Source organism: Eumetopias jubatus, unplaced genomic scaffold, assembly GCF_037043125.1.
Source record: "Eumetopias jubatus isolate StellerSeaLion01/CBP00866 unplaced genomic scaffold, mEumJub1_p1.0 scaffold_5, whole genome shotgun sequence".
Lineage (NCBI taxonomy): Eukaryota > Metazoa > Chordata > Mammalia > Carnivora > Otariidae > Eumetopias > Eumetopias jubatus.
In genome coordinates, this window is record NW_028274811.1 from 22,362,402 (window position 1) to 22,387,348 (window position 24,947).

General features: G+C 40.3%; 1 protein-coding gene and 1 long non-coding RNA gene across 2 annotated transcripts in view; one reads left to right on the forward strand and one right to left on the reverse strand.

Annotated features, from left to right (window-relative positions):
• LOC114209563 (uncharacterized) overlaps positions 1-12,422 on the reverse strand; it is a 289,818-nt gene extending 277,396 nt beyond the window's left edge. The window contains exon 1 of the long non-coding RNA XR_015768155.1: positions 12,031-12,422. This is a non-coding gene — a long non-coding RNA (uncharacterized LOC114209563). The remainder of the gene's footprint in view (positions 1-12,030) is intronic.
• Positions 12,423-13,197: 775 nt separating this feature from the next.
• Positions 13,198-24,947, forward strand: part of SLC12A2 (solute carrier family 12 member 2) — a 103,754-nt gene continuing 92,004 nt past the window's right edge. The window contains exon 1 of the mRNA XM_028103478.2: positions 13,198-14,035. Within this exon, the coding sequence (XP_027959279.1) occupies positions 13,304-14,035 (732 nt within the window). The 5' untranslated portion in view covers positions 13,198-13,303. The remainder of the gene's footprint in view (positions 14,036-24,947) is intronic.

Consider the following 24,947-nt stretch of genomic DNA (forward strand, 5'->3'; position numbering starts at 1 on the left):
CAATTTAGTGTTCAGTTCAACTTTGAATACTACAGTCCAAAATGTTTCTTTAAAGCTCTCCTAGAATTTAATGAGAAATACACATTTTAAACAAAGATACTTAAACATGTTAGGAACATTTTTAATGTATGATCTGACCGGTATTGTAGTTTTTTTTAATTTCTAGAATTGGAGCCAAATAAAGTAGCTTTCTCACAGCACTAGAAATGCAACAGTGTTTAAGTAAAAATTAAGATGCAGTTTAAAAAAAACTCTTAAGATAAAGTTTAATAAGGCTATAAACTAAATAGCATTTAAATATTTAACAAGATGCATTATTGAAAACAATAAGCTTTTGATATTCAGCATCTTTTAGAAAATCTTTAAATGACAGACCTGAAATAGTTACAATTCCCTCAGTCTAATATGAAACTTTCTTAACTTCTAAAGCCAAAAGTATGAGGTCCTGTCTAAACTGGCCTGATGCTTCTATTAGCTTCTAGTAGGCCTGAGCTGAAGAACTCTCGAGAAAGCAAGATTAGTTTGAGGCAATATGGAATCTCATGTTTCCAACTAGAACTCTGGTGGCTTTGAGTTTCTAGTCTATTTACTGAACAACAGCCAAAGATAAGATTTGATGTCATACTAGCTAATTTTACAAAGTAATTTATAAAAAGCTTTAAAATATATATGAAACAAGAAGATAAGCTAAAAATGTCTTGCATGGCTGGTTACTCCCCACTACTTATAACTGTCTGTTACTATTTATTTGAACTTGTTCAGTCTCTTAGTTTAATTTGGATTGAACTAGAAGTCATTTTGGCTTAGAACTGAATCTAAGCTAGGTTCATATAGATTATTTCTATATATGCAAATAATAACTCATTTGGATGTCCTTAAGTGTTTTAAGGATCTTCATGTATCTGTTATCTTTTAAATATTCTATTAAGATATCTATTATAGGTTTCTAAAGCAAATATAAAGTCCATATAAATCAATTTCATTTCATTTATTACAAGCCAAAGTTTATCCATGAATAAATTGTTGTAAGAGGTGCTGCAACTTCTGACAGTATTTGATACGGTGTTTCAGATGAAGTGAGCACATGAAATTGAAGGAAGGTTGGAGAGAGAAGGTTGTATTCTCTAACTTTTTAAGGTACATACTTTATGTCTGATAAGATGCTGTCCCTTACTAATAATACTTTCCTACCCATTGATTTTTAGGGCCACTGAAGGGAGAAGGAAAGAGTAGTCATTTAAATGTTAACCACATTTTTGTTTGACGATCAAAACTGATTAGCTTCATCGTATTCATGATCTATAGTGGTTCCTAGAAGGATGTTCACACATACATCTTTGCAAAAAAGAAAAAAAAGGCTGAGCTATTTGTGAGCTAAATTTAGCTGTCTTTATAAATTGACAAAGCAAATGACAACACATGAAATAGGCTTCTAAGCAATTTGCAAGTTATGTACAATATGAAAATCGTAAGATTAAAGCCTACGTACAAAAAAGTTATAAAGTGTAAAAATTAACCAAAACAGGAAAAGTATCTGCAACACATAATAGACAAAAATGTTAATTTCTTTAATTTGTCATAAGTTTTACAAATTACTCAGGGAAAAAATGCAACTATCCAACAGAAAATTAGGAAAAGGATACTAAGGCAGTTGAACAGAAAAAGGAAAACCAATGGAATCATGCTCAACTTCACTCGTAATTAAATGAATGCAAACAGAATTATATTCTCAACTATCTGAACAGCAAAGTATTCTGACAATATACAGTGCTGACAAATAGTCATTGATTAGAAGGTAAATTGATACAGTTTTTTGGAGGGCAATTTTGCAGTATATATCAAAATTTAAAATGCTTATACACTATGAACCATAATTCTGTAATTACAAATGTACCCAATGAATAAGCTCTCAAATATTACAAGGTATATATATTCCAATGTATTTACGGATCCATCACTGGTAATAATAAAAACTTGGACATGACCTAAATATCCATTAATTAGTTGGTTTCCATCCTTTCTACATGGTATTTTAACTTTAAAATGAAATACAATACCATAACATTTGTTTTCCTCACTCAAGAAACTTAGCAAATATCTGAAGAGATGCTAAAGAACCTTAAAAATAATACCATTCTTGGTACAACCACTTTATTGGACAACAGTCTGTCCTCCATGGTTTGTCACCTTCTATAGATAGATGATGATCTACCAAAGGTAAAGAACATACCCTGTGAACCAGCAATACCCTCCTAAATACAGAACCTACAAAAACTTACACATATCCACCATGACATGTATACTAAATTGTTCATGGCAACAATGTTCACAATAGCAAAAACAAAAACTACCTGGAAACCACCAAAATATTCATTAACAGCAGAATGGCTACATCAATTGGGGTATACCAATACAAGGTAACACTATAGTGTTGTGAAAATAAATGTACTACCACACATACAACATAGATAACTCTTCAAACATAAGCCGAAATGAAGCAAGGCACCAAAAAACCCTGCAGTATGAATCTATTTATATTCTATTTAGGGATATATACGCATATAAAAAAACCAAGGAAATTACCTCAGTCTATCTGGGAGTAGGATAAAAGGGTTGTGAGATGGAAGGGGCATACTTGGGGGCTTCTGGGGGCTGGGCAATGTTATGTTTTGTGACTTCGATGGTGGCTTATACAGATATTTGCTTTGTAATTTTTATCAAGAGGTACATATATATCTTAAACACTTCCCTATATATATGTTATATATCATAATAAAATAAAACAAAGCATTCAGAACTATTCTGCATCAAAACCATGTTTCACATAGACCAACACTGATTCCAAAGGATATCTTATTCTAGTCAGCAAGGAGTCAAAGGCTTGTAGAATGAATTCTAAAGTTTGGGCATTTATAATCCAAAAATAAAGCACAGAGAGGCTGAATGTGAAACTGTGTCCAAACCACCACAATAAAAATCAGTACCAGTCCTAAGAACAGATAGATGAGAAGATAGAATTTCTGATTCTTTCTTCATTATTACATCTTTAATACTCATTCCTAAGTCAGATATAGGTCATTCCTTTTCAGGAATATTATATTTCTTGATGAATTTACTTCATAAATTGCAAATCCTCTTAAACAATCATACTAACGTATCCTTTTTATCATCACTGCTCATATTCACCTAGCCTGCACAGAATCTGAGAGCTGAACAAAAGAGTACCATGCAGCATGTCCAGAGACTTAAAATCATCTAGTTAAGAAAAAAAAAAACTCTTCTGAACTCATGCACAATATTCAAATATGGTGGTAGAGATGGTGAAGGAGGAAGAAGAAAAGATTTGAATTGCTACGGCAGGCGCGCACACACACACTTTATAAAGGGGAAAACCCTTTAAAAATGTTAGCTATGTACTAATCTTGATGTTTCTAGGTACATCTTCAGTTTCCATGTTCAACATAACTACCATTTTAATGCTAGTATTAGGATGTTTTATAATCCTTTAAAATGCATGTTTCTACCCACTGGCAGGACTCCTCATCATAGAAAATACCAGAACTCCATAGGTTTTGGCTGTCCACATGAATGTCCAGTAAAAGATATTTCCCAACCTGCTATGCATAGTGAAGTGCCTAAATCTTGGTCAACAGGATGCAAGTGTGCATGCGCGTGCATGTGTGTATGTGTTGTGTGATGCTAAGGAAGTTGCTTGTTTTCTAACCTCTAGTTCCCCCTTCCCACTGACTGAAAAGTAGCAAGAAGTGAAGCAAGTACCTCTGACCCAGAGAATGAGAGCCTCCTTCCTGAGAAGGCAGAGCTGCCTGGCAAGCTTGAGACATTTCCGGACTGCTGTCTGAGTAAAAGATATATGTCGATCTTATTTAAAACATTGAAATTTGAGGATACTGTTGAAGTATATTCTAACATTAGAACCTAAATACTCAGTTAAATTATTTGTAGAAAATTGTTAAATCATTGTCTCATACAAAAGCAAAAATAAATGTTACGAGAGTTAGGGGATTAAAAATAAAACCATAAATCGAAACATGTACATATTAATTTTTGTACATGAGCTTGTAATGGCAAAGATCTAAACATTACAAAGGTAAAAATAACAAAGAAAAATACTGAAATACTTGACAGCAATACATTTTTTAAAAAATTGAATGCTGATACGACATGAACAAAACTACAATGCAACTGACAAATGGAAGAGAACCAATTTGGTTTAAGGTTTATACATGTGGTACTTAAAAAGCTCTTAAAATTGATAAGCAAAAGATAGAAAAATGGCAAAGAACATTTTATAAATACTGATTCTTGGTTGCAAGCCATAGGAACCAACTATGGTCAACTTAAAGTGAATTACTGGGAAACACGAGAAAGGTAAAAGGAAGAACCAGATGCAGAAAGGACAAGAGAAGTAGTTCCAGAGGGTTTTGGTAGCATGAATTACTATACAGTTTTCCATGAGTGCTGTCACTGGAATAAATGGGCAGGTTCCTGGAAGCAGACACAGGTGGAAGATGGCATAGAGAAGGTTGGCTGGGAAGTGCTCTCAGGAGATACACCCATAGGAAATGGGGAAGGCAGGACTGGGCAGAGGGAAAGGCAGACTCACAAGGAGGATGCAGATGAAGCCTCTGCCAGTCCCCAGGCAAGGCAGTTCTCTAGTGAGGGAGGCAGTGAGGAATGAGCAGCTAAAAGCCCCAGCAACTGGACTTATTTTCTGGCTTTGCATCACACCATTCAAAATTCAAAACTCTTGGGAGAGCCAGATGGCACATTTGTTAATGTGCTCTCAATTCAGCTGGGGTAGGCAAGGTCCTTGAATATTATATCCTTCAAAACTGCACAGAGAGGTCATTCCCATACCCCACCAAAAAACATATGTATGCTATTACCAGAACAAGGCAGAATGGAAGCCAGACTTTCAGGATACAGCAACAGTCTACTACAGACATCAATAGGCAATTGATATATATATATATACATATACATATACGTATATGTATATATGTATATGTGTATATATATAAATGATTTATATTATTAATAAATTTTAAAAAGTTCACCCCCATCAGCAATCAAGGATTGAAAATTAAACCATTTTTTTACTAATCAGATTGAAAAAGATCAGAAGATCCTTCTCAGAATTTGTAAGGGTGGTGGAAGACAAGCACTGAAGTACAATGCTGATAGAAGAATACATTGATATAAGCTTTGGAAAATCAATTTTGCAATGTATGCCAGAAGTTTTAAAAATACACATACCTTGCAATTTTACTTCTAGGAATTTATCCTAAGGAAATAATCAATTAGAAAGAAAGACATATGCATAAAGCAATTCAGCATTGCTTGTTATATTTGTAAAGGAAGGAAATAAACTAAACATTCAAAAAATAGGATAGATTCAGTAACTTAGGATAAACCCAAATGATGCAATATTATGAAGACATTAGGAATCATGCAGTTGCAAGATATTTATATATACAGAAAGATGTTCATGTTAGTGGTAAGTTTTAACAATTACAAAAGATAAAAAAAATTGTTTAAAACCAAAAGGTAAATGTTATTTTAGGATGATGGCATTATATTTCCCTTTTATTTTCCCTATGACTTCTGTATTAAATATAGATTACTTTTATAATTAGAAAAATACCTAATTAATGGACCTCAGAAATATGAACTTTTTAATTTATATTCTAGAATTTCAGGTCTTTGGAAATTGGTAGGAAAAGAATGAGACTTTTAGTGAAAATTTCTTAAAAATTTAGAAACAGTTTTTAACCAATCCAAGAGTTGATTTTTGGGGCCAGATCTGAAGTCTGATGTGCTAAGCCCAGTTTTAAGTAAAAACAATTACTTGTACTGTAAAAGTCTGTCTTTACCTTTACAATCACCAGTTATTTTTTTTAATTGGAATATTGTACCTAATAGTTTTGGCCCACATTTAAAGGCAGATTAAATTGCTTGGAAATGGCCCAGAGGAAAGTAATAAAAATAATTATGTATTTAGAAATTGGGCTCTATAATGACATGTAAGAGGAAATCATTTAGAAACTAAAACAAGAAGTAACCTTACATCTTATGGGTTACCATAACCTAGAATAGGACAAGAAGCACAAATTTGAATTATTAGAAGAATAATTTAGCCATTAGGAAGAATGTCCTTTTCTTAAATAAGCATTTGAGTGTTTATTACGTGTCTAATACTATGGCTATAAGAGCTTGTAGCTGTTATAATGTGTTACTAAAGAAAAAAATGTTTTTTGCGGGGGCGCCTGGCTGGCTCAGTGTATGGAACATGCAACCCTTGATCTCAAGGGTTGTGAGGTCGAGCCCCGTGCTGGATGTAGAGATACTTAGAAATAAAAAACAATGTTTTTTTTTTTAAAGAGTCAAGGGTAGAATAATTATTCTATTTTTCAAAGTAGTGGCTTACTTCATAATCCTTAAGATCTCTTCCACGTTTATGGTTTTTTTGTATTTCAGGCATCTTAAACAATTATAAAAACATACCTCAACTATACTTACTTTTTGAAAGTGAAAAATGGATTAATCATTAATGAATATAATAGAGAAGAGAAAATTAGAGATTTTTCATGAATAGTGAATTTAGTTATGGGATACACTGCAATATTTGACTCCATAAATATTGGCAGTGGGGGAGGCAATTAAACTATTAGGATGTGTATTTTTTAAGTGTTGGCGTGTTATGTTGTTAATCTCTATTTTTTCTAAAGTATAGTAAATACAGTGAATACAGACAAAACATTACTATAACATACTTTGGCATGTAACATACATTTAGTATATAATAGTTTTAGTAATAAACTATTAATTTAAAAGGGCCCAGTAAAAAGAATAAGTGGCTTTAAGGTGAACACGGAACAAATCCTCAATCTAGGGTATTGTTTCATCTTCCAAATAAGTGGCAGGAAAATGATGCTAACAACTGCTTTAAAAAAATTACAAACTCTGTAACAGAAAAAAGCTTACGTACTACTCAAAAAATCACTTAAATCCCTCTCAAAAACAAAACAGAAAGCAAAATTTAAAAACTAAATAGGACACACCCACAAAAAAGATACAACTTAAAAGTCTTGACTGGGTTTGTTTCTTTTTTTTAATAAAATATTTAATGTTTGTATATATAAGGGCTCAACATGTGTCTGGTACTGTTCTAAGCACATTACAGGTAGTAAGTGATATAATCCTCATAAGTCTATGAGGTAGCTACCATTATTATCCCTGATTTACACAGGAGAAAACTGAGGCATAGAGGTCACACTAGCCCATCACATGACTAGGAGCCAGGGAAGCCAAGATTCAAATCCAAGTAGTCTGGCCAAGGAGACCATGACTATAACCACTAAGCTATTCTGTAAAAGTATTTGCTTCATATATTAGTATTTGACAACAATTTTGAACTTCAAAGTTCACAAGTGTTCACAGCCTACAGTTGTAAGTATTAAATCTGTGCAGACAGAAAATAATTTTCTAGTACAAAATTTGAGTAAAAAAGATTTCCTTGACTAGCTTTATTACAAATACATGCATAAGTGGAAGTGGGGAATGAAAAGAGATTGAGACTACGTTTATTTTAAATGTGTTTGCTATGAATGTACTGCTTGGATAAGATTTAAATTCGATAAAACACTGAGCTGTCTTTTTTGAAAGCTATAACTTACAAATATAAATTTTTAAAGAAGAATGTGATTGAGACTTGAGTAAGAAAACAAAATTATGGCATTTACAGCATAAACAAGCTTCTCTAGGGTAACTTTTTTTCCATGATAGGATAATAACTTTATTTGTCAAGAAAAATACCACTGATCTATTCTTTATGCAGAATGCCAGCTAGTAAAAAAGGAAAACCATAACCAGGTGGAATATGAGCACACACAGCACATCCAAGGAAAACTCACCGTAAAACAACAAGAACAACAACCACAAAACCCCAAATATGCTGATTTTAAAGTCTCCACACGGTTTTGTACCTCACTTGTTCTAAATCTGCAGATATGAAGAGTTGTAGATCTAGACATAATCTATGTCTCCTTTTAGGATTTTTAGTATTTGTTAACTGAGAGGCTTGGAATAACAACCTAAGTCCCTTCTAGTCCTAAAATTCTATGTACATTCAATACATACTAGTAAATGCATTGACACATACAATGCCGCAGGCTGACTTTTTGGCAAAAGGGGAAAGTGAGCAAAATGATGGGGGTACTCCATCATGGCACGGACAACTAGTCTGTTCTCCTCAAGGTTAGTCTCTAAATTGACACATGGTAAATCTGATCACCAACTGTTTGCTGACAGTGAAATAACAGAGACCTCTCCTGACAGTGTCTCTACAAGTTTCACATGCACATTTTGATTCTATCTCCTGGAACCCTTGCTCCTCCCCATTATCCTCCCATTGTGTTGGCTAATATAGGTTACTACATTCAATATATTATCACTTTTCATCTTTTTCCATCTCTTGGCCCAATTTAACTCAGCTGACCTTACTTCAAAAATGACTTCATCTGGTTCCCCTTTCATCTCTCAGGCCACTCCTTCTTTTATCTAGTCTTTACATGCTGGAATTACACAAAGCTGGACTCTAGACCTTCTTTGAACTCTATACGTATGCTGTTCAATATGGTAGCCACTAGCTCATGGGACTAATAAACTCAAGAAAATAAAATTATATATTCAGTTCCTCAGTTGCACTAGGCATTTCAAGTGCCCAACAGCCACAAGTGGCTCATGGTTATTATACAGGACAACATTGATATAGAATATTCCCACCACTGCAGAAAGTTCTATTGTACAGTGCTGCTCTATACCATCCCCCTGAGTGATCTTACTCATGTCCATGCTGTCAGTTATCATCTGTTTGCAGAAGACTCACACATTTGTACTCTGTCATACAAACTTCTCCTTTGAGCCCAAGACCCGTGTAGCCAAATAGTTTAACTCTTCCATTTGGATGTCTCAAAAGTACCTCAAGCCCAATATGCTCTAGACCAAATTTCTCATATTCCATCTCCAAACCTAGTTTTGCAATGTTCTTTTTCTCACCAATGTTACCATCATCTAACCCCAGGTAAACAAGTTAGAACATTCATCCTTTATTCTCCTTCATTCCTTCAATCCACTTCCAAGTCCTTTGAGTTACCTCTGAAGTATCTCTCAAATTTTTCCCTTTCCTCATCTCCCGTGTATCCTCCACAATGTAGAGTTTGATTAGTGGAGCAATCTCCCTGAATTCAAATCCTGATTTGGGCTGAGTGACCTTGGAGAAGTTACTTAACCTTTTTTTCTTGACCAAGTTCTTCATCCGTAAAACACGGGTAATGCTATGATTTTCTTCATGGTGTTGTTGTAAGAATTAAGTAAGATTATGAATGCAGAGTTTAGCACCGAATCCAGGACATAAATTCCATATAAATGTTAGCTACTAGTTATTCCATATAAATGTTAGCTACTAGCTATTATCCCAAGCCTAGATTACTGAAATTGTATCCTGTCTTTCTTATTCTTGTTCCTCTCCAATCTTCTGCCCACAATGTAACTAGAGAGACTTTTAGTGAGGTTAAATCTGATCATGCCCCCCTCTATCTCCCTGAAAACCCATTAATGGTTGTACAAGATGCTTTTAGAATAGATAGATTCATCTCCTATCTCTCTGGCCCCTTGAGCTCTATGCTTTAACCAAACTAGCTGCAAGCTCCTTAGTCAGGCCATGTTCAGTCCATGAGGGCTTTTGTTCACAATATTTCCCTTTTTTGAACTCCGCCCCCCCACCGCCCCTGGAAGTTATCATCCTTCAGACCTCAGCTGAAAAGTCACTTCCTCCCTCGCTAAGTCTGGTCCCTTTGCATTCTCATTGTACCATGTTCCAGTCTGTCCTAGAACTTCTCAGTTTTTAACTACCCATTCATATGAGTGACTACTATTTATTACTACACATGTATTTGTTTCCTGCAACAGACATCTCAGACTGAGCTCCTGATGTGCCTCCTACCCAAGCCTGCTCCATTCAGCATCTCCTCCACCTCAGAAAATAGCAACACTATTCTTTCAGTTACTCAAGCAAAAACCCTTGGATTCTCTTTTACACTCCACAACTATCAGAAAATTCTATTGCCTCCCTAGATAGAATTCAACCATTTCTCCCCTCGCCCCCTGGCCCCTTTTCACTGCTACCCATCCTGGTCAAAGCCATATCATCACTTCCTGGATTGTTGAGTTGCCTCTTGACACATCTCCTTGTTTCTTTCTTTATCCCCACCATTTAGATTCTTGTGTATTTACAAGGCAGTTAGATTGATGCTTTAAATATATGTCAGATCATGCCTTTCCTCTACTTGGACTCTCTAATAACTTGCCATCTGCTAAGGAGGTAAGTGACCTTGCCACCCAAATCCATATGTGGAAGCCCTAACCCATGTGACTACATTGCAGATAGTGCCTTTTGGAGAATAAGATTAAATGAGGTCATAAAGGTGGAGCACTGACCCGACAAAACTGGTTCCCTTATAAGAGACACCAGATTTCTCTCTCCACCATGTGAGGACACAGTGATAAGACAGCTGCCTGCCTGCCAGGAAGAAAGCCCTTACCAGAAGCTGACCATGCTCGCACCCTGCTTAGACTTTTCAGCTTCCAGAACTGTAAGGAAATACATTTCTATTATTTAAACAACTCAGTCTATGGTATTGTGTTAGGACAGTCCAAATTAATATACCATCTCACACAAATTAAAAACCAAAGTCCTTCCAAAAGCCAAAGGGGTCCATTCTGGTCTCTTATGCCCCCGATCCCTAAACTCTGACATCATTTCCCTTGATTCTCCCCATCCCTTAAGCAGGCCTATAGGCCCCACTGGCCTATATGCAATTCCAAGAACAAGTCAGGCATGCTGTCTCACCTTTCAGTTTTTGTTTTTCTTCTGCTTGGAACACTACTTTCCCAAATACAACTATCTCTCACTACCTCACTCAAATGTCACCTTCTCAGTGGGGCCCTTCCATGACAAATTCTGCCACCGCCGTCTCACACCGCATACCCCATTCTCCTTCCTCCGCGCTACGAGCGACACTATCTACTGTATCCATTTAACTTTATTGCCTCTCTCTCCCCAACTAGACTAGGATTTCCATGAGAGAAGCGACTGTCTGCTTTGCTCATTGCCGTATCCCCAAAATACAGAGCACCTCGTGGTAAGTGCTTACCGTTTGTTCAGCTCAATGAATGCTGAATTTCAACAGCTACCAAATTAGCTACGGTACCACACCTAGCAGCTACAAAGGCAGCAACGTCCCAGTAGCAACTGCACTGCCTAAAGGGCCACCTGGTTTTTCTGGCCTCTCCTGGTTTTCTGCTATCACTAGAGCTGAAGAGGGACTTTAAAAACCATGGCTACATGATCGGAGCGTGGTTCCTCCCTCTCTCCATTTTTACAACAGAAATAGTAAATTGAGACGAAAAGTTGCCAAGGTCAACTAAGATCATGGCTAGCACAATTCCTTGAAAATTGTCTGGTTGCAACTTTCTTCACAGCATTTCCGAATAATTCTGCGAACTCTAGGGCTCTTGGGCCATACTTCCAGGGTTCAACAAAGGAGGGTGCTTATCCCCGGAACTAAAATTTTAAAATACATAAATACAAATAAATAAAAGACGAGTGGTGGAAGAAACAGTTCGTTGTCGTTATCTGCTTTTACGTGGAGCTGTGGATAGAATTTAGTTTAAAAATAGGTTCTGCTGCTAAGAAAGTTGCAAAATCACTATATTCCCCTACATTTCACAGAAGAGAAAACAGGTCTGCAGAGGAGAGGAGGAAAACAGGAATTCTTCACAACCTAACCCACGCCGAAAGTTCCCGGTCAGGGCTCCACGGTTAGTCATGGCTCTACGGTTACTGCTGTGTATTCGCTTCTGAGCTGAGCTTCCCATCATTTTTGGAAATGCCTCAAGTTAAGAATCGTCTTGAAACGATACGGTATCACAACTTAGCTCCCTTCTCACCTTCAAACATCACAGCTTTTTAAAATAAAGGTGTCATCGAAGTGTGGACACACCCACTGCATCTCCACGGGAGTGTTTCTGGTTATGCAAATCTAACGCGGCCAGGCCGGGAGTCGACCGCCTCAGTGGCGGCTCAAAGGAAATCCTGCCTCCCCCTAGGCCCAGGCCTGGAGTAAGGGAGGGCCGTCGCGGCCGGCCAGAGCCGCGAGCCGACTTCGCCTAGGGGCGCAACTCCGGAAGCACCTGCGGGCCCGACGGGAAAATCCCCGGCATCACCCACCGGAGCGGGGGGCGACCGGCAGCTCTAGCACCGCCTCGGGTACCACACGCCTGAGGTGAAGCGGCCCTGCAGCCCCGCAGCATCTCGCGAGATCTCGCCGGCTCAGCCCAAGCACTGCGAGCTCAGAACTCAAAAAAAAAAAAAAAAATTAAAAAAAAAAAGAAAAAGAGAAGAGAGAGATTGGAGAGAGAGAGCTCCTGAAGCCTCCGCGGTGGTGGCAACTGCCGCGGGCGCATCAGCAGTCGGCGTGCGCCGAGACAGGACTCGGGCGCCCGTTCGCCCGCCGGGCCGGGCGCCGTCCGCCGCTGCCGAGGCCTGGGCTGCCGGCCCACTGACGTGCAGCCCCAGGGGCGGGGAGAGAGGGAGGCGGCCGGGGGGCCCCTCTCCTCTTCGCCGCAAAGGGGGCGGGGGAAGGAGGTGGAGGGGTGGGAGGAGGGCGACGGAAGAGGAGGTAGCGGCGCGGAGATCCCGGCGAAGGCAGTGAGGCGGCACGGCGCCGCGCCTGCTCCCTGGTCGCGCTACCCGAGCGGCTCGCGCTGCCCGAGGCCCGGCGCGGACTGGACGGACGCGATCCTCGCGCAGGCAGCTCTCGCGTGGGGTCTGGCAGAAGCCCGAGAGGGCCGGCCCGCCGAGGGAGCGTCTGCAGCGCGACACTGCGGGACCGCGGGTGGGCGGGCTGAGGGGCGGAGGAGCCGCCGACCCCGCCTCCCGCGTGCTGCTGCCGGAGCCGCCACCGCTGCGGCCCCGCCGAGGCTTTAAACAGCGGGGCCCGCCCCACGCCCACTGTACTCGCGCGCCGACTCGGCTGCCGGCAGCGTTTGTGCGGGTCCGGGCTAGCGGCGGCGGCGGCGGGCCGGCGGGCGGGCGGGCGGAGGGGTTGAGCGATTCCGTCACCTGGCGTTGCGGCCGCGGGCACCGCCGGCGGGGGGCGCGGAGGGCGTGCAGCCCGCGACGTCCGCCAGGCTCTCGGAGTCCGCCGGGGGTCGGGCGGCGATGGAACCGGGGCCCACGGCGCCCTCCTCCGGCGCCCCGAGGCTGGCCGGTGTCGGGGAGACGCCGCCAGCTGCCGCGCTGGCCGCCGCCGCCGGGGTGGACTTGCCCGGCACTGCCGTGCCCTCAGTGTCGGAGGATGCTGCGGCCGCGAGCCGGGGCGGCGGCGGGGTCCGCGGTGAGGGCGCCGCGGCGGCCGGGGACGGACTGGGCAGACCCTTGGGGCCCACCCCGAGCCAGAGCCGCTTCCAGGTGGACCTCGTTTCCGAGAACGCGGGGCGGACTGCGGCCGCCGCGGCGCCTGGGGCCGGGGCTGGGGGTAAGGAGACCCCAGCGGACGGGAAAGCTAGCGGCGAAAGCGGGCCAGGCAAGGGCAGCGAGGAAGCCAAGGGCCGCTTCCGCGTGAACTTCGTGGACCCGGCTGCCTCTTCTGCTGACGAGAGCCTGTCGGATGCGGCGGGGGTCGGAGGCGACGGGCCCAACGTGAGCTTCCAGAACGGCGGGGACACAGTGCTGAGCGAGGGCAGCAGCTTGCACTCGGGCGGTGGCGGCGGCAGTGGGCACCACCAGCACTACTACTATGATACCCACACCAACACTTACTACCTGCGCACCTTTGGCCACAACACCATGGACGCCGTGCCTAGGATCGATCACTACCGGCACACCGTAGCGCAGCTGGGCGAGAAGCTACTCCGGCCCAGCCTGGCTGAGCTCCACGATGAGCTGGAAAAGGTGAGCTCTCCCAGCCCTCCCTCATTCCCAAGCACTGGTCCTCTGGTCCTCGCTGACCGCGGGATGTGGCCGCCGGCTCGCCACGGGTGAGGTGGCGGGAATGGACGTGCACGACTCCGTGGCATCTCTGCAGTCAGCTGTCAAGGGTGGGATTGCGGGAGGAATGTAACTTAATCTCTTAAAAGTTTGCAGCGGGTTAAGCTAGTTCGGTAATAGAAGAGAGACTGCATTTAACAACCTTCACCATCCACTTGTGTATCCGGTGTATGCTTTCTTTCTCACCCACGCTTAACAGCCACCATCCCTCTGAATGACAGTTGTGCTTGTGGGACCCGAGAAGGGAGTGTGCGGGAGGTTGAGGTGAGGATGGCTCTGGGGAGAGAGTGGAGAGCACGTACCATCTTTTTAGATGTCCTTTTTAAAGGTTGTGTTGTATGGTTTATGTATACCCATTAGGGGTCCCGAGAGTGGGAACAGTAGTGTTTGAAAAGAAAATCTTAACAGGGTGTGTTTGTCGTTTCTGAATTATTAAAGCTCAGTTACTGCTGTCTTGAACATGCAAAGGATTATACAAATCTTAGGATACACTGTTGCTGATAATGGCATAGATCTATTTTTTATTATAAACTTTTTGGGTGAGGACTGTATGAAAAGTTGGTGGGCAAAGTGTAAAATAGGAGGAGGGGAAAGAAAGAGAAACAAGAGAAAAATTTTTTTCCCCCCCTGTGGAGGAGGTCTAGATTGAAAGACATTCTGGGGTCTTGCATAAGTAGTTATACTTTGTGAACAGAAAACCATCCCTAAAAGTCTACTGGTTTCCATAATTCTATTTTTTATGGCCACATCCGATTTTTATTTCTTCAGGGTGGAAAATTATTATTTTGAGATAACTTCAATGCTTTTGGAATTTGACTTAATATTTAACTTTTATGAGTTGGTATTACTTGACGCCTGCTTTAACAAGTGTAAAATGATTACGTTGATGAATTTTTGTGAATGCAAAGAGTTGGTACCACCCGGGCTGAGATGTGATAGTGTGGAAAAATTTAAATACAGAAAGCATGTAATTTCTTCAGGTGTGATTGTTTGATTTCATACACTCATTTTATACAAGACTGTACCTGTCCTAGTGTTTGATAATGTAACATTCATACAGTTTGAAATAATTACAGAGGTCCCAATCCTTACAGCCTACTGATTCTTTAAAAGCCTGACATCATTTAGCTTTGGATAATACTACTTCTGTTAACTCCATTATGGTATTTTGTCGTATCAGAAGAAAAACAATTTTTAAAACATTTATACTCTTGTATAAATTCTTTCACATTTATTTTTATCTTAACCAAACTCCATATCTCTGTAAAGTAGATGTATAGCTGGTAATTTCCCTTTCATTATAGCATTTTATTATTAAAAATATCATATGCTATATTTCAGATTGATTGCACCAAAGCTGAAGAATTAAGTAGTAAGGCAGTCTATATTTACCCATAAGTTTTTAAAAGGGTTTGTGAATTGAAGGATATTATATACCTTGAACTTGTAAACATCCTAGGAAAGTTTTTGTTACTCTAAATTCTATGAACAACAAAGCACTTCAAGTTCTCCAAAACTTGAGGGTTTTTTGTTTGGGTGTTTTTGATCAATTTATAGTATCTTAAAAAGAAAACTTGTATTGTTAGCTGTAGAGTTGAAGCAACTACCCAACCTCTGAGGCTCATCTTCCTCAACTTTTGGGGTTATTTTGAAGATTAGAAAAGCAAAGAAAACATCAAGGCCCATGTTCAGTGCCTAGAAAATAATGGCATATGTAGTTATTTTTTTCTATTTTTTTATTAACATATAATGTAATATTTGTTTCAGGGGTACAGGTCTGTGATTCATCAGTCTTACACAATTCAGTGCTCACCATAGCATATACCCTCCCCAATATCCATCACCCAGCAACCCCATCCCTCCCGCCACCCTCCACTCCAGCAACCCTCAGTTTGTTTCCTGAGATTAAGAGTCTCCTACGGTTTGTCTCCCTCTCTGGTTTTGTCTTGTTTCATTTTTCCCTCCCTTCCCCTATGATCTTCTGTCTTGTTTCTCAAATTCCTCATATCAGTGAGATCATACGATACTTGTCTTTCTGTGATTGACTTATTTCGCTTAGCATAATACCCTCTCTAGTTCGATCCATGTTATTTTGACCTATGTTGGCCTTTCAGGAAGTACGCAAACTCTAGGGTTTCAATTTAGATTCTCTTAATTCCTACATGATGAATGTAGTGTATAAATGTTATGTTCATAGCTCCATTTATGCAACAGGTAGTGTAATGAATTCTTTGTAGTTTTTTTTTTTTTTTTACCTTCTGCCACTTGGGCCCTTTATGGTCAGTTAAAAAGGTTTATTAGATTAAGCATAGAACCTCATATAGAAAATAATTTTGTTTAGAATTTCGCAAATGGACTGAAGAAACACGTCATTTTAAGGAGTACAGATCTGACTATAGTGCTGTTGAAGGGGGGCAGGAGAGGTTCTAGCGTAGTTTGACTAGATCCCCAAAAGTTGTTCCTCACCCTGTCTATATTTACTTTTAACTCCATAAAACCTATTCTAATGCTTCTAGCCCTCAGTGAATCATAGTATTTAGAATTTTGTAGCATTTAATTCTAGCACTTGATTGATCACTTTGATCTTTGATCACTAAGTGCTTCAGTTTCCACCTTAACTGGATCTATATACTCTGTACTAGGTTTTATAAAAGAAAAAAGAAGTAAAAGACAAGCACTGTAGAAACCTGTTTACTTTTAACTCCATAAAACCTATTCTAATGCTTCTAGCCCTCAGTGAATCATAGTATTTAGAATTTTGTAGCATTTAATTCTAGCACTTGATTGATCACTTTGATCTTTGATCACTAAGTGCTTCAGTTTCCACCTTAACTGGATCTATATACTCTGTACTAGGTTTTATAAAAGAAAAAAGAAGTAAAAGACAAGCACTCTAGAAACCTGTTAGGGGAAAGGACTATATAGTCTTTCTTCTACTTGAATTCCTTTCTTTACCCACCACTGTGACTTTAAAGTTTTTTCCCTGAAAATTCAGATGAAGTGGAATAGTGCACTCCCATGGTGTCTTATGCAGCCATTGTAGAGCCAGGACTCATGAGTTTTCTATTTGTCACATTTTTACTGGAGAGAGGAGTTTCTTAAGTGTTAGCCACATGGCTCTTGGTACTGTGGGATAATGGAGTGGTTAGCAAAACATATACTTTGTTTGGATATACCTTAACCAAATGGTTGCACAAGTAAGATAGTTACAAGCTTTATTTTCAGGGCTATGTGAGGAAAGTGTAGGATACTAGTAAGGATATAAAGAGACCTAATTTTAATTTGGATTGGGGAGGCCTTTTTCAAGAAATGTGACACTGAAGCCAAAACCTAAAGGATAAGTTGATAGGGCAGAACAGCATTCCAGGTCAAAGAAACAGTGTATGTAAATACAGTGAGAGGAGAGAGTGGTATGTCCAAAGAACTATAAGAACTATAGGAGGCCAGGAGAAGATGTTGTTATAAATGTAGTGGCAAGTTATTGAAGGATTTTTCATGAGGTAGCCACATGATCTGTTTTGTTACACCATCTCTGGCTGCTGGATAAAGAATGGATTGGCAGAACAACAATGGAAGCAGGGAGACCCAAGCTATTACTGAGTTACAGATAATAAGAGTTGGTGGCAGAATGAATCGCATGCAGGTGGATTGGTTGTGGCAGTGAAAGAGGAGCTGATTCCCAGGTTTTGGATGAACAACTGAATAGATGGTGCTACAACCGAGATGGTGAATACAGGAGGAGGACTAGATTTGAGAGGGGAAAGGAGGAATTGTGTTTGAGTAGCAGTTTATAAGACATCTTAGTCCAAGAGTCATTTTGAGGGAGGAGGGCAGAATATATGTTATATCTATGTAAATATAGGTTATATAGATATATATATATCGATATCTATATAAATATCTATAGATATCTATATATAAATTTAAAAGTGGAGGTCAAACTAATATTTGATAGGCAACTTCACGTATAATGGAAATCTATACACAAACGTACGCATGCATGTGTATATATGTATGTGTGTATATACATGTGTATATCTAATACAAGGTGTGTGTGTGTGTGTATATATAGAGAGAGTGTCTAAAGTCATGGACTTGAAATGACTTCGGGAGAGTGGGTAGATAACAGAAAAGAAATGGGGTCTGGGATTAGGCGTAGAGAATACATAAAGGTTTGTTAGAGGTTAAGGAGACACTAACAAAGGGAAGTGAGAAGGAGCCGTTAGGCTGGTGAGAAATAGCCAGGGTAGCAGTGTCAGGGAAGCTGAGAGAGGAGTTATAAAGAAGGCAGAAACTCTTCAGGGCTCTTACCAGGAATTGATTTTTTTTTTTTTTAACCTTTTTCAAAAAGTTAAGTCCCAAGTACTGATTCTTGCCCCTACAAGGAGAAATTTAAAAGTGGAGGTCAAACAAATTAATATTTGATGGGCAACTTCAACACGTATAATGGAAAGCATGATGATCAAATATGGAAGAATTGAGTGGTGGACAATCCATAATAGCTTCTACAGGATTAAAGCATTATTAAAACAGTTTTAAAGGTAGAATAACCTTTGCCCAGTTGTCCTTAGTCAAGGCTTGGGCACCTTTTGCTGGTGGTACGTCATTTTTGCATATGGCCTCTGTTACAGCCTTTCTCATTAATAAAAAGAGAGAGGAACTACATATAATGTCTTTTATGTCTCACTGAGCTTGTTGGTTTTTCGTACAATTCCTAAGAAACAGGTCTTACACATATTTTACTTGTGATAAAATGGGTTCATAGAAGCCAAGAAATTGCTTAATGTCACTCATAGAAAGTGGAACAACTGGAAGTCAGACCCAGGGTTTTCTGACTCTAATGCCAGGACGTAGTAACTTCTCTTTGTTGTTATCTCTTCTTCTTCCTCCCTGTCCCCGGACCTGCTGTGAGATGTCTGGGATGTTGAGGAAGACACATTGGGGATTACCAACATCATCCCTCTGCCCTGACTTCGTGAAGGGGGAATGATGGTAGAGCTGAGAGAAATGAGGAGGAACACTTGTGATAGTGTAATCAGTGATGAATATGACTGTCACTTTCATAGGATCTGAGCTTGTGTCTCATGTATCGCCGTACATAGAACAGGTACTTAATAAACATTTATTCACTGAATGTATCAGGGTAGGCAGTTCTTCCTTCTTAAGGACTTTAAATAAAGCATTAAACAGTATGTTATCTCTACTAACTTGTGTAGCTGCTTCTTTGAGTGGGCTGTGTTGATTCTGGGACAAGAAATTTCACACACTACTGATGACTTTATTACATAACTTGGGTCCTTGAAGTTTCCTGAAGGAAAGAATGGGTCACATCCCGTGAAGAGGGGAGGAGTAGAGGAGTTCCAGGACTGAATAAAGGTAGGACATTGATAAGAAATATTTGCACATGGCAAAGTCAGACTTGAAAGATACCGCACTTTTGGCAGGGGCTTCACTGTGCTAAACCCATGCCACTTGAGGTGAAGTGTGGTTTATCTGTAATACTGTATGTAGTTGCCCAGGTATACACCAGCTGACTGCTTGGGTAGAAGGAAAGATAAACTTTGGGATTTTAAAATGTGGCAGAACTGTACACTGCTCTCATAATTGATGTCTTCTCTATGTGTATTTGTGTTGCCATACTCACATTCCCAATCCCATGAGACTGGAATATAAATGTTTGGAAAGTCCAAAGTAGTAATCCTTTTGGTTTCATGCTGAAGCGAAATGAATTTACTCAACAAAGCCTCACTGAGCACCAACAACAGCACTGTTTTAAATGCTGGAGATAGAGCTACGACCACAGCCAAGTCATGGAGCTTTCATTCTAGTGGTAGGAGTCAGTAAGGAAATAGGTCAGATGTAAGTACTGTGAAGAAACTTAAAGGTGGAGAGATGGTGATGGCCAATGTTGTGCTATATAAGGGTGGTCAGAGAAGGCCTCTCTGATGCTGAGCAGACACAAGAAGGGAGTGAGGATCACCCCTTGCAAATACTTGGGGGAGAAGAGCAGTCCAGGCAGGTGAATGATGAACATCAAGACCCTGAGGTGGAAGTGTGCTGAGCATGACTGAGAAACGAGGAGGCCAGCAAGAGGGAGAATGATACGAGAGGAGGTCAGAACAATAGTGAGGAACAAATCTGAGGTAACAGTGTTTGATGTGATGAGGGATGCTGAGATGCTGGGTGTGTTTAAAAGGTCAAATTGTTGGAATTTGTTGATGTTTTGGATGAGGGGTGTATGGAAGGATTAATGGCAGGGTTTCTCCCCTCTTTAGAATGGAGTTGATATTTATGAACTTGGGGAGGAGTGTGGGAAGAGCAGGTTTGGGAGATGGACTGGAGTTGGGTTTCATTCTGCAAATTAGTTCTGCAGTGGGGCAAACACTAATAACATGGCAGCCACTGGTTTGTGAAATAATAGTATTTAAGAAAATGGGTTTTAATTTGTAGCATAAAAATGTGCTTTTATACTTCAAGTGTTAGGGAAAGCCATGAAAGCCAGTAGTTTTTCAAAAAGCGTACAAAAGGGTGAGCAACTACTGAGACGATTCCAGAAGGTGAGTGAGGGACGGACAACAAGGATATTCAAGTTAAAAACGTATCAGTGGTGGGGCTTCTGGATGACTTAATGGGTTAAGCATTCATTTCTTGATTTTGGTGCAGGTCATTGTCTTAGAGTTTTGAGATGGAGCCCAGCAGTGGGCTCTTGTTCAGCAAGGAGTCCGCTTGAGGTCCTCTCCGTCTGCTCCTCCCTCCGCTTGGAGTGTGTGCGTGCGCATGCGCGCTCTCTCAAATCTTAAAAGTATCGGTAGTGTCTCATACAAAATGTGAATGCTGGGGCACCTGGGAGGCTCAGCTGGTTAAGCTGCTGCCTTTGGCTCAGGTCATGATCCTGGAGTCCTGGGATCGAGCCCTGCGTCACGCTCCCTGCTCAGACAGCAGCCTGCTTCTCCTCATACTGGTCTCGTGCTCTCTCTCAAATAAATAAAATCTTACAAAAATAAAATACAAATGCTGTCATTTGCCACTGGCTACTTTATCCTTTGATATTACTGCTTTTTAAAAGCTATTATGAAAAACTTAGTACTGATAGAGAACTCGAGGATGTCTATTTAGAAGATGGGGAAAATCTGAAAAGCAAAAAATAGCTTAGTGGAATGTTGTCTCTCTGCAGAAGCAATTATAGTAGGTGATTTGAGCTCTGAAATTTCCTTGCTTTAAATTTTCACTATACTGTTCCTGAACATTCACTAATTAGATATTCACATAGGTTAAGAATCATAGAAACATCTGGGATGGTTCTTTGTTAGGTTGGTGTGAATTAGTTCCTTCAACAATGTGGCTTCTAACAGAGTTCAGTATGTGAGTCATTTTGGAGCTTTTGGGGGGTAGTTGGCTTTTTAGGGTAGGCTTGATTTTTCCAGTAGAGATTTAAAGGACCCATGTGGACCCTGACCTTCTACGTAATACATTTTACTTAAATAATTCTTGTTGAAGTTACCAGCGACCTCCGCCCTATTATTAAGTCCAGAAAACTACCCCCTCCCTCCCCTGCCCCATCTCCCATCAGCATTCAACCTTCCAGCAGTATTTGATTTTCTGTTGAGGTCTTGTTTTCTTTTCTTTGGCTTCTACACCATTTTGTCTTTTAACTTTGAGGTTCTTTCAGCCCAGTGTCTTATGCAGTCTCCTTTATCTCCAAATTGGCCATCCTCAAGACTTGATTCTGCCTTTTCTCCTTCCCCTTTTTTTTTCTCTCCCTGTGCTGTATGATTTGTAGGCTAATGAATTCCAAAATTTTGTGTCCTTCCCACATCCATTTGCTAAGTTCAGGCCATCTAATGACTGCTGGATTTTTTTGTTTCTTATCTCAGTGACACCCTGTACTCACAAACTTAGGATTTTCTCCCTCCCCTTCCAAAAGCAAAACAGCCCAGGCCTCTTCCAGTGTTCCCTGTGTCTGCATGGATGGTACCACTATTCATTGTGGTACACAGGTGAGAAGTATATGAGTCATCCTTGATGCTTTCTCTCATCCTTCCACATCCAGTTTATCACCAAGTTCTATCACCTTTATTTCCTCTATCACCTTTATTTCCTAAGTATTTTTTTCATCTTCACTGCTACCATCCTAACCCAAACTGTAGCATGTCCTCTATAGCTTTCTAACTGGGTTCTCCGTATTCACTGTGCTCTCCCATCACTGTTGTGCCCAAAATATTTTTAAAACAGAATTGATATGTTATCCCTTGGCTTAAGACGAGCCCTGCATTGCCCAGGTCTGGCCTACCTGTTCCTTAATGTTTCAGTTGCTCAGTGTCACAGTACTTCCTTTGCCATAAGGCCTTTGTTCATGACACTGTCCATGAACTCTTCCTCCCTTCTCCCCATACACACACTGTTAACTTTTCAGTTTTAAGATTTTGCTTCAATCCTATTATCCTCAGAGAGGAAGCTTTTATCCTCTAGCTAGGAAAAACCACTTTTTCCCTGAGAGCCTTTATTTCAGTTAATAATAGTATATTTATTAACGTGGTTATTTGAGTTGGCTTGAGTTGACTTCAAGCTCCGTGAGAAGCAGACTATGTGGCTACTTATCATTATGTGTCCCTAGTACCTAGTATATAGCCTTGAGGTAGCAGATCCTCAGTCAATACATTTTTTTTTTTTTAGATTTTTTTTTTTTATTTATTTATTTGACAGAGAGACACACGACGAGAGAGGGAGAGAGGGAACACAAGCAGGGGGAGTGGGAGAGGGAGAAGCAGGCCTCCCGCCGAGCAGGGAGCCCGATGCGGGGCTCAATCCCAGGACCCTGGGATCACGACCCGAGCCGAAGGCAGACGCTTAACGACTGAGCCACCCAGGCGCCCCCTCAGTCAATACATTTTTAATAATAGAACTCATTCTTTGTAAATTAATGGACTACAAAAGAAAAACTCTTTGACATACTTATTTGTTATTTAGATAGATGTCTCTATCTAAATGACTCTAAAGGACATTTGACAGATTACCCTGAAAACCCACATCTGGAGTTTGAGAAGCAGAAGAGCTCAGGGGCGTCTGGGTGGCTCAGATGGTTAAGCGTTTGCCTTCGGCTCAGGTCATGATTCCAGGGTCCTGGGATCCAGCCCCATGTTGGGCTCCCTGCTCAGTGGGGGAGTCTGCTTCTCCCTCTCTCTCTGCCTCTCCCCCTGCTTGTGCTCTCTCTTTCAGATAAATAAAATCTTTTTTTTTTTTAAGATTTTATTTATTTGAGAGAGAGAATGAGAGAGAGAGAGAGCACGAGAGGGAAGAGGGTCAGAGGGAGAAGCAGACTCCCTGCTGAGCAGGGAGCCTGATGTGGGACTCGATCCCGGGACTCCGGGATCATGACCTGAGCCAAAGGCAGTTGCTTAACCAACTGAGCCACCCAGGCGCCCTCAAATAAATAAAATCTTAAAAACAAACAAACAAACAAAAAACAGAAGAGCTCAGTAACTGTCCAAAATCACAGGACTTGTAACTGCCTGGGTCAAGGTTGGAACTTGGAACAAATATTCTGACTCTCAGTTGGTGCTAATTCCAGTATCCTATAGTTTAATACTGTATAAATTCTTGTTATTTTTGATTGTTTTTTGTTTTTGTTATGTTAATCACCATGCATTACATCATTAGTTTTTGATGTTATGTTCCATGATTCATTGTTTGCTCTTTAAAATACCCAAACAGTTGTTTTTTAGCTCATTGAAGATAATGTAGAAAGGATTTGGACTCGTCAGTTTTATTGTATGAATGTATCTTTTTCTAGTCAGAAAATCTTCAAAAAAAATTACATAAGGAAATTTCTTTTTTTTTTAAGATTTTATTTTTAAGTAATCTCTGTACCCAACATGGGGCTCGAACTTACAACCCCTGGATCAAGAGTCTCATTGTGTTCTACCCATTGAGCTAGCCAGGTGCCCCTAAGAAAGTTTGTTATAAAAGGAATCTTAACTAAGTTTTTGTTTCCTCTGCCTTTCCCTCTCCATATGCATCTCCCAGAAGACCTACATTTTTAAATGTTCTAGGGCTGTGCTTTATGATACTGTAACCAGTAGTCATATGTGGCTGTGAAACTAAGTCTAAATTTAAGTTAAAAATTCAAGTTTTCAATTACTAGAGCCACATTTTAAGTGCTCAAATACCCACATGGGGCTAATGGCTACCATATTGGATCATTGGAGAGCTGGAACATTTCTATCGTTACAGAAAGATCAATTAGTGTTGTCAAGGAAGTGATATTTAAAGGGACTTTTTTCCTTCTTTCATTCTTCCTTTCTTTTCCTCCATATTAAATAATCACTAGTTTAAAATTATTAGAGTCAAATTTTCTTGTAATTTTGCATGGAATCCTTCTTACATAAAGACGTTTAGACATATTAGTCCATGAAGTGTTTGTCGAATCAGTGGAATGTATTTCCATCTGAGAATGGAAATCTGGGTCTTTAATTGGAAAGGCTATGAAGAATTTCTTAATATTGTATAAAATGTTGAAGTTTCCAGAGCAATTTAACTTATATATCTATATTTGGTCTTCAAATCTGTCTTTGGAGGAAGTAGGTTTTAAGAAGGTCTTGGAGTAGCAGTCTGATTTTACAAGGTTGTGGTTTGCCTAAAGCCACACAACTAGTACTTGGTGAGGCTGAATCTTTTTGAAACTAGGTCTCTCTCTCTCTCTCCTTATCCTTTTCTTATGGAGCAGTGATTTCCAAATTTCTAAAAGAATCACCTGGACAAAAATTACAGACTCCCCTCTACCGAAGAAATATATGTAGTTTTTAAAAAGCTTTCCTGG